Source organism: Accipiter gentilis, chromosome 10 (assembly GCF_929443795.1).
Source record: "Accipiter gentilis chromosome 10, bAccGen1.1, whole genome shotgun sequence".
Classification (NCBI taxonomy): Eukaryota; Metazoa; Chordata; class Aves; order Accipitriformes; family Accipitridae; genus Astur; species Astur gentilis.
The window spans coordinates 7,642,054-7,658,204 of record NC_064889.1 but is presented as its reverse complement, the minus strand read 5'-3'; the positions used below and the strand labels follow the sequence as shown (position 1 = coordinate 7,658,204).

The 16,151-nt window shown below is 43.9% G+C and overlaps 2 protein-coding genes across 3 annotated transcripts; one reads left to right on the top strand and one right to left on the bottom strand.

The window, feature by feature from the left end:
• The first annotated feature begins 335 nt into the window (after nt 1-335).
• Nucleotides 336-1,708, top strand: GCNT3 (glucosaminyl (N-acetyl) transferase 3, mucin type). Its single transcript, XM_049813339.1, has one exon. It carries the CDS (start codon nt 401-403, stop codon nt 1,706-1,708), a length of 1,308 nt encoding a protein of 435 aa, XP_049669296.1. The 5' UTR covers nt 336-400.
• A 9,131-nt stretch (nt 1,709-10,839) lies between these two features.
• GTF2A2 (general transcription factor IIA subunit 2) lies at nt 10,840-15,835 on the bottom strand. 2 transcript variants are annotated; one of them, XM_049813359.1, is made up of 5 exons: nt 15,747-15,835; nt 14,922-15,061; nt 14,291-14,395; nt 12,833-12,959; nt 10,840-11,147 (listed from the first exon to the last, which is right to left on the bottom strand). In XM_049813359.1, exons 2-5 carry the CDS (start codon nt 14,991-14,993, stop codon nt 11,122-11,124), a joined length of 330 nt encoding a protein of 109 aa, XP_049669316.1. In that variant the 5' UTR covers nt 14,994-15,061; nt 15,747-15,835; the 3' UTR covers nt 10,840-11,121. The 2 variants fall into 2 exon arrangements, with proteins under 2 accessions (XP_049669316.1, XP_049669317.1); XM_049813360.1 differs by lacking the exon at nt 15,747-15,835 and adding an exon at nt 15,216-15,491.
• Nucleotides 15,836-16,151: the final 316 nt, after the last annotated feature.

Genomic DNA, 16,151 nt, shown 5'->3' with positions numbered 1-16,151 from the left:
TCGATAAAACCAAACGCAATCACGCCACGGGGAAGGAGGAGACTTCCTTTTATTCACCTATTATTCACCTGCGGCTAAGCAGAGATTGCCCTGCCACTCTTTCACCACTACCCAGGAAGCAGGCACCCAGGCTGTCAGGTTACTCTTCGCTCGGCACCGGCTCCGGCGCCCTCAATAAAGTCCCACCTAAGAGGCACGACCAGAGCCACCGAGGCGAGGCGAGGCAGCCGCGGGCGGGCGGGCGGGGGGCGGCGTGGGGGGGTGTGTGGGGGGGGGGTGTTGGTGGTCGGGCAGCGCTTCGCCCCCGAGCGGCGGGGGAGGGCGGGCCGCACGTGGCGGCGCGGCGCGCGAGGGAGCCGGCCGCGCCCGCCGCCGCCGCCGCCGCCGCCGCCGCGGGGGCATGCGGCTGTGCGACAGGACCCCCCTGCAGGCGCGGCGGCGCTGCGCGGTGCTGCTCAGCTCCCTGCTGCTGGCCGCCGCCGTGGCGCTGCGCAGCGCCACCCGGCCCTGCCCCGCCGCCCACCCGGACGCCGCCGCCCACCCCCGCTGCCGCGAGCGCCTCTACCAGGCGCTGGAGCTCTCCCCCGGCAGGAGGATCAACTGCTCGGGGATCGTCCGCGGCGATGAGAAAGCCATCCGGGAGGCCCAGCTCAGCAACCTGGAGGTTGCGAACAGAAGGGCTTCCCTGACGCCCGGCGAGTACCTGAACATGACTGAGGACTGCAGCAACTTCAAGGAGACCCGGCGATTCATCGAGTTCCCGCTGAGCCAGGAGGAGGCGGAGTTCCCCATCGCCTACTCCATGGTCATCCACGACAAAATCGAGATGTTTGAGCGGCTCCTGCGCTCCCTCTACGCCCCCCAGAACGTCTACTGCGTCCACGTTGACAGCAAGGCTCCGGCCGCCTTCCAAGACGCCGTGCGGGCCATCGCAGCCTGCTTCCCCAACGTCTTCGTGGCGAGCCGCTTGGAAGAGGTGGTGTATGCCTCCTGGTCCCGGCTGCAGGCTGACCTCAACTGCATGCAGGACCTGCTGCGGAGCCCCATCCCGTGGCGCTACGTCCTCAACACCTGCGGCACCGATTTCCCCATCAAGACCAACGTCGAGATCGTCCGTGCCCTGAAGGTGCTGCAAGGGCGGAACAGCATGGAGTCAGAGAAGGCCTCGGGCCCCAAGCGGGAGCGCTGGCGGTACCACCACGAAGTGGGGAAGTTCATCTTCCGGACAGCCACAGAGAAACTGCCGCCACCCCACAACTATCCCATGTTCACGGGCAACGCGTACATTGTGGTCACGCGGGCCTTCGTGCAGTACATCTTTGAGAACCCCACGGCGCAGCAGTTCCTCGAGTGGGCCAAGGACACCTACAGCCCCGACGAACACGTCTGGGCCACCCTCAACCGCATGCCCGGCGTGCCGGGCGCCACGCCCCAGAATGACAAGTTCCAGCTCTCGGACATGAACGCCCTGCCCCGCCTGGTCAAGTGGCAGTACCTGGAGGGCGACACCAGCAAGGGCGCGCCCTACCCGCCCTGCGCCGGCCAGCACCAGCGCGCCGTCTGCATCTACGGGGCGGGCGACGTGCCCTGGTTGCTCCAGCAGCACCACCTCTTGGCCAACAAGTTCGACCCCCTCGTGGACAACGCCGCCATCCAGTGTCTCGAGGAGCACCTGCGCCACAAGGCCCTCTACGGCCGGGGGCTCTGAGGGGAAGCCGCGGAGACCCTCGCCAGCACCTGCCTCGTCCCCTAGGCGAGTCGCAGCCGGCAGCGCCTCAGGGACGGCGGCAGACCCCCGTCGTGAGGCGGGACGGGCGACCCCGCGTTACCCGCGCCGGCGGAGGGATCTTGCCGCGGGCCGGGTGGGCGCGGGCGCCTCGGGGGGGGGGACCCCCTGAGGAGAAGTCGGCCGCGCGCGGCAGGCGGTGCCGCGGGCGCTCGGAGCCGGCAAGCGCGCGCGGCGGCTAACGGTCAGAAGAGCTGCGCGGCCCCCCTGCGGCCGGGGGGTGTGGGGGTGTGGAATACGGACGGGGCGCCCCGGGGGCCGCCTCGGCGGAGCTTGGCGGAGGGAATGCCCGGTGTCGAAGGGCGGGAGGGCTCAGCCTCCCCTGCCCTGCCTCCTCCCCTCCACTGTCCCCCGACGCGCGGGCTTCTCCTCAGAGACGCCGTGCGGGGTGCGGTCTCCCGCCCGGCACCCCAGGCAGCTTTCTGACAGACCGTCTTAAAGAAACGGGGCCAGTGTGTTTTTCCATTCTCCTACAGCCTGTTGGCAAAAGTGACCCCAGGGCTTCTTGTTGCAGACAGGCAGGGTCAGGTCATGGACCACGCTGACTCCACGTCCTGCTACAAGCAGAGCTGAAACTACAATTAATTTGCTTTTCTACAAAGCACCCCCAGGCCACGCACTCCTGGCACCTGCTGCACTGCTCAGCTTAGCATCTGGCTGCTGCTTTTGCATCGGTTTAGATTCTGTCAATAGCTATTAGCCATTAAAAAAAAAATCCTTCAATAAAACCAAATATACTAAAATAGATGGCTCTTCGGTATTCTGTAGTCCTCTGAGGAGGACTGGTCGTGCTCCTAGGCAGAGCCATTAAACCAATTAACCCCTCCGCACCCTACTTCTCCGTCTGAAATACCGGGAGAGGGATGCTTATGTCGTTAATGGTGTGCAAACCTACATTTTTGCAACCTCCTCTCTCTTTCCCTCCCCCGGGAAAAGAGATTTTTGTGAGGAGGGCTCTCGGAAATATAATTGCTGTGTCCACTAGTGTACCTGGCCTTTTAGATGAACAAAGCAATCATCCAACATGTTGTTTTATTAAGTTTCTAGAAGCTGAAAGATTTGTGAACTTCTGTATTTCACCCACATGTATTTTTCCCACCTTCTCACATTAAAGCCGGCCACTTTCCATGGATCCAACAGCTTTTCATTACCTATAATGCCGAGGGACTAATTCAGTTGTCTTTGTACTACCAAAAAATCTTCAAGTAATTTTTTTGTCAGTAAACACTCTCACCTTCATAAATTCAAGGTCTCCAGTGGAGAATTAGCATTATACAAAGAACTTCTGAAGCAATTCCATAGCACCCGGCTACATTTAGAGGAAGTTAAGACTGCAAACACACAGATCTTGAAAACACTAATTTAAACAGGATAAGAAGATGAAATGACTGACTGGAAAAGGTGCGTCATTGCAATTTTGTTAGACATTTTAAAATTAACTTGGTTGTAAAATGCTGATTTTTAAAATGCCACGGTAATTTAACAGCAAACATTATAGGCAAAAACCCCAACTACTGGCAAGAAAAGCTCTTGAACATAATCACCCAATGTGTGTCAAATATCATTGGACATTTGTTTATTCAAAAAGAGCAAATAAAGTGATGGGATTGCTGGTCCCAGTGTGAAACTTTCCAACTTCCATAAAGAGACATTTGCTACAACAGAGATGAAAGCTTTATGTGAACCTGATAGTAACACAGAGAATTTTAAAATGGCTTCAGCAGCAAATTCAACATTAAATAGCAAACATCTCCATGTCCAGTACATTGGTTTAGAACAAAACTTCTCTGCAGACTCAGGGTAAAAAATCAAGTCTCCCAACACAGAAGACTGCATCTAACCACTGCTGCCTAATCTGATTTTCCTTGTTGGAGCCCTTCCATTTACTTGAAGTTAATACATATTAGCCCCAAATGGTAAACTACTGCCAGTGGTTCATTGGGGGACTGAGGTAGTTGTTCAAGTTTCCGGACTAAATCAGGCAGAGCGGGGTCAGTGTGTTTCTGACTATGGCAAGGTGTTGTCTTTTTTCCTTGGAAAATAGAGAAAAAAGGTTCATATTCATGGAGGGGGAAAAAAAACCCCAAACAACAAACCCAAACCCCATACTTCTCTATTCTAAGGAATTGCACCAAAACCAAACTCATCCATGACATGGATATCCGTAAGAAGATCTAAATAATTTTTTTTCTCAAAGAACCTTCTGAGCACCTACAAAAGGTGAAAAGGTGTTTGGGGGGTAGAAGGAATCCCAGCCTGAAATAGTGAAAGATTGTTGAGAGAGGAACCTCTATTATTTTGCAAATGTACCTGTAAAGAAAGATATATATATTTACAGGTTACTTACAGATTTGTTAACAGTAATTTTTATCCCCTTCACTCTGTAAATATGTTTAACTTCTTCAGCTGTTTCTTCTCTGAGAAATATGGAGTATTGCTTGTACATACTATTTAAATAACAGTGTTTCATCTACTATTGACAGACACTGCCCTGACAAAAAAATGTTACAGATGGAGAGACAGTGACAAGTATTTAGATCTGGAGGGTGGAAAAAAAAGCACCACTTCAAATCTATTCCATGGTAAGTCTTTTAGCAAAGTCAAAATAATTTTTCTTTTAATGTTACTTGTTACAGTCTCTGCTCTTCCAGGTTAGACCCGGAGACAGAGAATCTAAGCATTTATCCACATTTGAAAGAGCTTGCCCATAGAATATGAAGGCCTCAGGTGAAACCAGCATACCAAAAAAACAGCTTGGCCACACACTTAAGAGGGACAGCAGTTACCTAACAACATAGCCTACACAGCCTTCTCCATTCAAAGAGATCACGGATTTGTACGAAAACACATGTTCTGGCATTAGTATCTGGAGATGCAAACAACTTGTGAACTTCCAACATCCAATTTTCTTGATTCAAAGAAAATTTTCAGTTTCTGTTGGTGTTACTACTCACAAGTTATCTCAGATGACTTGCTTCCAAAACCAAAGGCATATCTTGTGCAAATTTATTTTCAGCTCACCCTCTCCTTTTAGTAGTAATTTAATTCCTTCTGAAAGAACAAGACTACTCCCAAATTCAGAAGGTGACTAAGACAAAAAGATTCTTACAAAGGAACGTTCTCATCATTTCCTCTTCCAAAGGCATTAGAAATATCAGATTTATGAGTGCAGTCACATGTCAAATCAGTGATACAGAAAAGAAAAAGAAAAGAAAAATTGTCTCCTTACCATTAAAAATGACAATAAAAAATATCACTCAACCCTAATATATAACTTAGTATTCCAGAGATCTCAAAGTGTCTTCGAAATAAGGTAGCTAGCATCTTAGAAAACTGGCAACAGGGCACAAAGAAAGGTTGTAACTTGCCAAGGTTAGCTGCAGAACTGAAAAAAGAATAAACTTTGAGTAGGACAAGCTGTAGCCAAAGTAGCATTTGCATCTCAGAATATAGTATCACCTCTAGAAAATAGTCTAAACCCCATATGAACTTCATCAGTAAAATCTTGGGCTATCCAAATTGGAAATACAGTCACATCAGAAATATTAGTGTTAACTTTGTCCAGTGAGAGGATGAAAATTTACTTCTGACACTTCAGTTTACAGTCAATTGTTAACTAACCACCTGAACTTTAAATAAACCACCAGTGTTTAAGGAGGAAATATGTTGCAAATTGCCATTTAGCTTTCAAGATATGCACGAGGAAGACAAAACTATAATTCTGAAATCTAATAACTTTTTTTTAAGCACCTGGCTTTAATTTATACTTTATTTCCAAGTAGTTTTCACTTTATTTTTACAACCTAATGTGAGCTGCAGCTGGCATAATACCTATTTACACAGCAGGTCCATGAACAGCTCCTCAACTCTAGTTAGGAGGGTCTATTTCCTTCTTGCTTTGCATTTCTTTCATGTTCTATATGATCATATGACCCATGAAGACATGGGTCAATTGAAATAAATTCAGAAGAAACCGGGTAATAAATTCTGAACAAACTAGAAGCAAACATGACCTGTGGGAACAAAATACCAGTGAAGTATTTGCAGTCATGAGTAAAATTGATTCAGGGAACTGGGTTAGGATGTCCTTTTTCTTTTGACTGCAACAGCAGTGACGATGAAACATTAACTAGACTCTCAGTGAACTATTTTCCTATTTTCCACTTCCTTGGAGGGTGCAGGCTCTTTTAGCACAAGGTGAAAAGCAAAATATTAATGTATCTGTGACTTACTACCTACTAAGCCATAATGGCTAATTTATACAGTAAATTTATCTTTGATAAAAGCTATTTTCCTAACAAATGTTACCCTTCAAGTTACAGTGAAGGAAAAGTCCGCATCTCCCAGTACAGTCTTACTGAAGTTAAAATGCTTTTTTACCATGCTCCTACTTTTCTCCCTTGCAGCCTGGAACTTTTAGAATACAAAAAAGCAAAACCAAGTCACTAGTACCTTAACTGAAATACTACCTCCTAAGCTGCTGAGATCCTTAAACCCAAATATCTGTATTTTGAGTAACTCTCATCTACCTCATTGTACCTAGTCATCGTGTAAAAGTACATAATGATCCTGATAAACTTGTCTTCTAGGAATTAATCATAAATTCTTCCTGCTCTGCACTTTTCCTTTAATTTGTGTCTCTCTGATAACATTTAAAGTCAGGTATTGGCATCTCTGACTGAGCAAACAGCTTACTTCAGATAGCCTCCTGTTTTGCACACTTATGGAACTCACAAAATCCTTTTTTCTCGGAAGCCGTGTTTAAACACAGCCAGTCATGCACAGACACTTCTGTGTTGGTGTTTATTCTTTTATTTTCTTCACTTCTAGTTAACTTACTTTCTAAATAGAAACATCCATTCCAACTCAAGTCCAGGGTGCAAAGGTATCTTTTACTTTCTCTCTGCTACTGATAGGCAGAAGCAACTGTGACCTTTCTGAAGAAAAATCAACAAAAAACCCAAATAAATTAATTGGTCCATCCATAACACTACAGGCAAGGAAGAACCCATGCTGATGCTGTAGCAAGTGAGATGGTTTGTCTTCCACTGGATATTAAAATAGCTTAGTATAACAAAAGTGCAGTTAACACTTCTAGGTGCAAGTCCAACAAATCTTCCAAGACCACGAAAGCATGTTAATCATATGAACACAGAGCTGAAATTCAAACACAAAAAATAACAAGTGGCAAGAAAGTTATGCAGACAAAGCAATAAAAAGCAGGAAGAATATTGGCACCAGATCCCCCTACCTTTTTTTTGCTCCCCTCTCCTTCAGTGAACTGAAACAGTCTCCACAGCTGTAGCAGATCCATAACCTGGACAAACACCATCCCAGAAACATGGTTAAAGTCAAAAAGAATGTGTGCTGCCAAGCTGGTGTAAGAGCTTGTGTTGACAGCTGTGAGGTTTGCAGGAATTAATTCCTCAAGAAGCATAGGCAAACTTCTCTTCTGCAGGGAGCAGGCAGCAGTCTTCATCCCATAGGCAGATACTTCCCGAGGCATCACTGGAGCAATTCTAGACATCAAAAAGGTTAGTCCCAAGAATTATTTACACCTCAGTATGCCTAAAGAGCCATTTTCTAAAGAGATGGCGGAGTCAATAGGGTAAATACTTTATGCTGAATGGGGAGTTTTAAGAAAAAAGGAAAGTTTAGAAACGAGAGACAGACAGACAGACTAGAGGTGAGCTAGGAACAGAGAGTATTAGAGTATTTCCAAACAAAATAGAGGGAAAAAGACAGATCAGGTTGGAACACCAGCCTTCTGTGAAGTTTACTTTAGAAGCTTTAAACCATAAAGCAACCTTTATTCATGTTGTTTCTTCACATACACAAACCCAACACTAACTTCTGCAGTTTTCAACAGTATATTCACTGAACATATAAACACTAAAGAAGTGGTACCTAGAGCTTCTGCACTGTAACATAACTGTGCAAGGAACAAGGCTGCCAAATGCTTCTCTGTTGCATATGCACAGATTGTCCTTTGGCCTTCAAGGACAACAGACCACAAGAACAAAGAATAGCACTGATCACAAAAGTTCAAGTATACTTTGTGTACCCAGATAAACTCAGTAGTCTATATGCCTCCAAATTCGAATTCCATGTCCTAGAAACATCCCACAGATGCAAAAATACCAGATATCTGCATTGCCTAACACTGCACTGTCATGGAGGAGACAGAAGATGCATATGTAAGCTAATTTTAGGAAAAAAAAAAAAAAAGTCAAACTTATAACAAAATATGTATTTTAAATAGAGTACACAGAAGACAAGGAATCTGCCATGCATGAAAAACAACTGGTTTGCAGAACAACAGCTTGATGCATTTGCCATAACCAGAAGGAGCTACCCTACGTTACCAGAAAATTTTAAACAGGGATATTAAAACATTAACCAGATGTGAAATAAAGCTTTTAATACCACCAATAATTAGCCAGGCAGCAGCAATACAAAAGATTCAGGGTACGTTTGCCTTTCTTTCCTTCAGTTTTTGTTTGGTAACTTCTCTCTTCTTGTTTTGTATTAAAGGCCTTCTCAGACTTTCAGCTTGAGAGAGAAATGTCTAGATTACAGAAATGTATGTTATGCCTGCCCACTCGTTCCTACTCATTTGTTTGCCGTTTCATCTAAAACATTCCCTTACTCCCCATTCATGCATGCTTCGTAGCCTTTCACACAGACTAAATTACACGGATTTCCGCAGCATGCAGCCCCGTTGTTATCACTGTGCTCAGGAACAGATTGCTTCCCGTTCCCAACCATTCCAGATGCTCCAAAAATCTTTAAAGTCTGTTGTACATTTCTTTTAAGACTACATTATTATTAGCAAAAGGAAAAATCTTAGAACAGTTCACAAGCATCCATAACATTTAATATATATTTCATGTGTGTCACTTTTTGCCACTCACAGAACTCGGGGTAAACAAGCTAATCAAGAACATCAGCATCACTTAAGCATTTGCCCATTTTTTCAGTACAGTAAGACTCGGATACAGAGCATTTAAATTCATTTCAGAGCGTCCATCTCCTTTTCAGAGCTTCCTTACAAGGCAAGGCAATATTCAAATCTCAGTTTTTAAGCCAAATAGGAACCACCAGATAAGCAAGATATACAATTCCAAGTATTACTATTATGCATCAGCACAGGGAGTATCCCATCACCTTCTTCTTCCAGTGGGCCAAGTCTAGAGCTTCAATGGGACTAATCTTTTTTTCAAAAAGTTGGTAAAGTTGTCCTGAATTATGAACGTAGTAATTTCTGGTTCCTGCTCACATTGATTTGAATGTCACTGATGACTAAGTAGCAGACATCTTTGTCAACACGATTTCTCCCTTAATCTGTAATTTTTCTTAGTATATATATATTCATTACATTATTTTATTTTTCAGTTAAAAATAAACTTCAGTTTATTTTTCAGGTAGCAGTAAGCCTGGGAGTGCTACAGTTGTAGTATGCAACTGTTGAAACACAAATCTGATAAAGGAGTATCAATGAAATGCAAACGTAAATCCATTCCACACAGTAACCTCACATCATCAGTACAACTGTGCTTCTCTATTAAATATTTTTAATGGAAAAATGCTACAGTAAATATGCTAATGCACACTTAATTGGAACAAAATCAGATATATAATTATTTGCATTAGGAGGGAGTCCAAAGGCTACAGAGAACTGGAGATTGAGAAGTTTCTGTCCAGAGACAGGAAGAGACTGCAAAGAGTTGGAGGTAGGAACAGCAAACTTTTATACTTGTAAGGGCTGAAATTCAGTTTACCACATGACTACTAGGAATAAAAAAGTGTTTAAAACTACAAGATTGAGTCTGATGTAGAAAAAGAGAAAACCATGGTACAGATACACATTTGTAATGACCTCAACAGATACTTACTGTGCTGTTCGAATGAGAGCAATAGTCTGTTCTTCTGGTTTCAAAAATGGTTACTTACCAATCTGCAGTTTGCAGCAAAGGACATTTAGCATAGATACAAGACCCAAAAAAAATTAATGGTAAACATAATACTTGGAACAGTCTAGCAAGTCTGTGAACTCCTTTCTCACTTGAAGTGAGGGAAGCAGAAGTTAACCAAAACCTAAATATATATCCTTTGATGTCCAAAGGTAGGATTTAGAGAACCGTAACCTATCAGTCTGGAAAAGTATTAGAAGAGATACTAAAGCTTTATTACTTTAATAGACCGGGCCACTGACATGTAAAGGTTTCAACATGTAAATTATGCTCCAGTTTCAGCACAAACTAAAGATTTAGACTGATCTGAAAACTGTTGCCCCCGACTTTTCTTCTGTATCGTTTCCAGTTTCTAGTGGTCTATAAGTAGCCTACTGTCAAAAATAAATTAATTTGACACTGATAAGGCAGCTAGCATTCCTATGACCACACTGGAACAGTCACTGCTGTAAAGTCGGACAAATGAGCTGTCAGTATATTATATTCATACTTAGAGTGAAGAAAATATTTGTAAGGGTTTCTTGATTGGAGTTATTCAGTGGAATGTATATATCTAAAAAGAACAGTTATCTATTTGATATCTCAAAATTCATACCTCAACTCTTTCGCTGAAATCCTCTTGGCCAGGTGCCCAATTAAATGTATTCCACATAAATACAAAAAACAATTAGCAAGACATTAAGACAAGCAGCACTAATATTTGTTGAGAATATAGTGCAATCTTATGAGACTCAATTTCATTATTTCAACTTGATTAGCTGTGCAATAACTTTAACACTTGGGTTAGTGTATCATTAGGAGAGGGTACCAAATGGACAAATTTATAGACAGAAAGATGCAGTAACAAAATAGACAAATATACTGGCCAGCATGAGCTGCTAAGCTTTTGTTGATGTCCTCCTCCATCATTCTGAAACAGCCATTTCTTGCAATGCTTATCGGTGCAACCATACTCAGAACCCTGTAACTGAAAGACCTTTGCATTTGCAACATTACTCTAAACACACTTAGGCAATATTGGGAGAATATATTATATTAATGATTATTTTTAAACAAAGTTTTCCAATGATCACTCATTCACAAGTTTTTAAATAAAAGTTTATTACAGAAATTATTTTGAACAAAAAAGGCAACAGTATCAGTTGTAATTAAAAAAAAAAAGTAACATTGTATTCATGCCCTATAAGGTGAACTGAAGAAATGCTACAGGTATTTCTTCCACTGTCATTCTGTGACGCTTTCTAGTATGGATTAACACATCTGCATCACAAGAATTAAGTATGAACACAGTCCCTTTCCATGCTTCTCTCCAGAAAGTGCTGCGTATCAACAGAAAATATTGCAGACAAACCACAGTTCTATTCATTCTGCAGTATTAGAACCAGTATCTAGGAAAGAAAAAAGAAAGTGAGTAACACATACCCCACTACAGTTGAATATAAATTAAAGAGAACCAATACCATTCTCTAACACCTTCCACAAACTCAAAAGCATTCCCCAAGCATTTCAGAACATGTTCTGTACCTACCAAATTCCCTCCACTGCTATCAATGCAATGCATGAACTGCTTGTGCTGTTTCACTTCAGTTAGCAACACTGAAAATGGCCAGCACAAAACTTCAAGGTTGTGCACACACATCATTTGCTATTAAGGCATTACAAATACAAGGAGCTTTGCTCTAACTTGTAGAGATACACACACACTTCACTGCAGTCAGCCACAAGCACATCTGGCTAAATCACATGATGTGAGAAAGGGGTTTGCACATCCAGTAGCATAAACTCCTATGGAGTGTGAGCTATAGTTCATTATGCATTTTGAAACAGATGCAAGAGTGAGCATGATCTTCATAAAATAACTGAGAGGAAGTCTCTGTTCTGAACTTGTGGCAGACACACCAATTAAGACCAGTGCAACTTCTGGTATTACTACCATTACTGCTTTCTTGTTCTTAGACCTATGGAAAAAATAGGTAACTTGGATATGCAGAAAGACAGGTCAGTGTTTACTACATCCCTTTAGCAAGTCAACTTCTGGTGGGGAAAAAAAGGCCGTAATGTTGACAGCAACTTTAAGTAACCCAGTTCTTTAAATCTTATCTGCATACTTCATCATGAGTGAAAATGATCAGTACTTGGAAAGTAAGGTTTCTTCTACTAGCTACAATAAGCACACAAAAAATAAACAAAGTAAGATTATATGCTTGGCTAATACCAGAAGTTAAGCAAACAATAAATTCTGTCAACTGTTTAGAACTACAAGTCACCTGAAGTGACTACTCTAATTACACCTGGATCAGGAAGCCATGAAGAACCTGTTTCAGAGGTCTAGGGTATATTTAAATAAAGCCTTTTCCATTCTCATTTCTTCCTTTTAGCATCACTCCCCGGGAATGAAAAAAGTGGCACCATTTCACACATCTTTAGCAATCTTCTGCCACATCAATGGTCTTAAAAGTTATAAACCAGCTTGCCACAAAAGTCACTCAGTAAAGAATTTCAAGGAACATTGACAAAAGTAATCCAGTCAAGCAGATATGGAACATAAACTCCCATAAGCAGTGTACATACAGTGGGCCTGTTGAACAATATATAAATCTTACAATATGATTTGCAAATGCTAGCGCAAGCTTTTCATGTGCTTGGGTCCTCCACTATCAAATCCAGCGAACAACTGCTTAGACAGTCTTCGCAGACAATTGCTTGGTCAGGCTGATGAAGCGCTCCTTGAATTCAATACAACACGGTGCTGTTCTAACAAACAGGTTAATACTAGAAAAATCACCACACAGAAATTCAGTTAAGATTACTTCCAGCTTTCTAATTGCTCTACTAGTATGTACTTCCCAACAACACTGGGAACTTTAACACATTCCTATTTCAGTGCTTATGAGTTAGGGAAGCATTCAGCTTACTTTTGTTTCATTTCTCATCATATGTTAAAGGGAGTGCAGAGCCCTACTTTTGTCTGAATAATACAATTAATCTAGCTTTAATCAGACATTTGGTCAAAGCTTTCTATAAATTATCAAGTCTTGTGTTTCAGCTTATTTATATCATATTCCATACTTACTTTTTCCATCACATGCTACTATTTTCACTTTATCCACTTTCACAAGTTCAGTGACCTCCCTAAATTCAACATCATTCAGTACAAATGTCCATACGTTGTCACAGAACCTGTACGTATTCAGAGACCCCTTCAAAAAGACAAGAGACATTTTCTATAGGATGCATCCCAAAAGTAACAGAAAATATGATGTTAACTATCTACTGAACTATGTACCTTCTAGAACTAGGTTTCCCATAAAGCCAACTGTGAACCTGAATGCATACAAACTTGACAAGCAAGCAGTTCTGAGGAGAACTGTAGTTTAAATGCCCTCCAGTGGCTGAAATTTTCAAGACCATGTAGGGACGTTATAGTCTATCCAAGGGGAAGTTTCACAGGTACGCTAAGAAGTTTTATAACTTTTCTAATGTGTATAAAGAATCAGTATCAGAAAAGATTTCTTAAAGCATGGGCTATAAGAAAAATCAGTTACAGCAGTGATCGTAACAAGACGTGAATTCTGCAATAGTTTAAATAAAGTGATAGTTTAAATACAAAATCATGACAAAACTGACCTATGTGACATAAAGGGGCATCCCTCATCTTTGACATAATTACTGAGGATGTTGATATGTAAACCTTTTGGCCTTCACCTTCACGTATTTTAAACTCTTTTAAACTCTTGAACTTAAGCTCCAAGTAACATTTTTTTAATTTATCCGGTAAACACATTCTGAACAGTTTTCTATACCACATTACATAGACAAAGCAAATTAAGCGTGTTGAAGAAAAGTTACGCTCTTTTTAACACATCTATATGGTTTAAAATCTTAAGTTGTCACTTCATTAATGCGTTCTGCATAGATTGTAGAGGAAGTAATAGGACATAAGTTAACAGGACAACTGTTTTGGTTTTTTCTCAAAATTACAAGCAAGTTGACATTTAACAATTTGCTGGCTATTTGATGTTAATTAGGGTGGCTGGCTGGGCAAAACCCCCAAACTTATGTTTCTATGATATCTACAGAAAATAGCTACAAAATGATCCAGTGACTTGCATCCAGGTAGATCTACAACTCTGTAGTCTCTCTTCACATTACAGATGTGGCTGAAATTCTGGCCTCATCTCACTTCTGCTAGGTACAACTAAGAGAAGCAGAAGTCTCTCTCCCCATCTGCAAGACACTGAGGATGGCAATGCTACCCATCAGAGCATTTCCCTCTTGCGCCTCCCCTGTTTTCATCCACCCAGCAAATCTGTTTCTGATTTTTGCATTCCTTCAAAAGATGCCTGGCAAAATAAGATTAACAAGCCTTACAGCTGCATACAGATTATAAATATAAATGTAAAAAGTCATCACTGCAAAGTCAAAATGGACCTTCGTAAGTTTTTGTTTAGAGCACACAGCTTTTGACAAGTTCTGAATCAACGCTTAGTTGGTGTACCTCATGAAGAACTTTTATATATTGTTACCTTACCCTGAAATTGACTCTGTTCCTGACTCGTTGTGCCAGTGCCGAATTTATAGCTTTATCAAACTGAAGTAGCACCTGGAGGGCCAGCTGAGGCGTGATTTGCTGTGACTAGTTTAAAAAAAACCCACAACAGTTTTTAGTTGGTTCAAAGTAAACTCAAAAATGCAGTAAAAATCAAATACATCAAAACAAAGTTAATGTGAAGCAGATCTCTAGAAGAACAATTTACAGAAGTATTAAGTTCCTGTGTTTACTTCCTTTTTCCTATTTTAACTCAGAGAAGAAACAATGTGCTAACGTGATTTTTTGTGCTACAGAAAGATTTCTTCTGATAAATATTCACTGGAAACAATCAGAAGAGCAGGAACTCAATTACAGCATTCCAGATTAATCTGACAGTTCATTGACTGGGCCACACAACAGGGGATTATGCCACCTACATATAACATTTTCCTTCATCTAGAACATTAAGAAAAAGCCTTCCCATGTGATCAGAGCACCAATGCCTTTTGATTTCAATCGGCAAGTTTTCCAAACGTTGCCCATAGGTACCCTGATATAGCAACCACAAAGCCGTTTTAATAACTAGCCTTTTTATCAAGCTAATTGCCCAGACCGTAAACCCTACACGCACCTGTATGAGCTCATCCAGGCTCTCCTGAAGACTGTTCCCCAGCGTGGTGTTTCTATACAGCTGATACGCCATGGCTTACAGAGACGGGCTGGACACCTTCCTGATCATCCACGGCTCTGGATGCCCGTTATGTCCTCGCTCTCATTTAAAAAAAAAACAAAAAACAAACAAACCAAAAATAATAAAAAAGGAAAAAAAAAATCTAAAAAAACAACAACGGAGCCTTTAATGAACAACGCACAGCAGGAGCAAACAGAATTAAAAAAAAAAAAAAATCACTCGTCAGACACTGACCAACGATTAAGAGCGCTCAAGAGCACGGAGCATTAACGACCAGCAGGAAAACCGGGCCGCCGGGGAAGGCAGGAGGGACGGAGCCGCGTCGCTGCCCGGCCGAACACCGACAGGCCTTTGTGCCCCACGGGTACGGAAGCGGCGCGCCGGAACGGGGCCGTCTTTGTCCGCCGCCCGTTCGGCTTCCAAACCCATCCCCGTCCCCCCCGCGGCGCCGGCCGGCGCGCTTAGGAAACCCGCGACGGGCATTTCAGGCGAGCGCTGGGCACTGAGCGGCCTTACGCCCCCCTCCCGGGCCGCGCCGGGCCCCATCGCCCTCCCCCCCCGCCCGCTCCCCCAAGGCCGCCCGCGGCCCCAGCGAACGCGGGGGAAGGCACCGGTGGCCGCACCGCAGCTGCGGGCGGCCCCGGCCCGTAGCCCCGCCGGCGCCGCAGGAAGAAGGAGCCACGCAGGGTCGCGCCGCGCCGCCCTGCCGGGCCCAGCCCCGGGGCTCCCGCTCGGGGCAGCCCCCTCCCGCGGCCCCAGCCTCACCCGCTCCGAGCGGCCGGAACAGGTCGGCTGCCCTCCTCGGCCGCCCCGCGGCCCGGAACCGGAACGGCGAGGGCGGCGGCTGGGCCCGGCCTCAGCCCGCCCCTCCCCCGGAGGCGGGAGGGAGGTCGCGCTGCGCGGTGGCCGCCGCCTCACACACGGGAGGCAAGGGCGGTGGGGGGCGGCCCCGAAACCGTGCCTGGCGCCCAGGGAAGCGGCGGCGGCCGTAGGCCGAGCTGCGCGGCTTTCCCTGGCGAGGGCCCCGCCACAGGCATTCAAGAGCGAGGTCGTGCTGCAGCGTGTTAGGGGCGACTTTTTGAAGTTAGGAAATAACGAAGAGTTAAAATGGCTGTAATTGCGGGCTTAGGTTTATTTTACCTGTTCAAGCGACTGAAAGCCTTGCCCTCC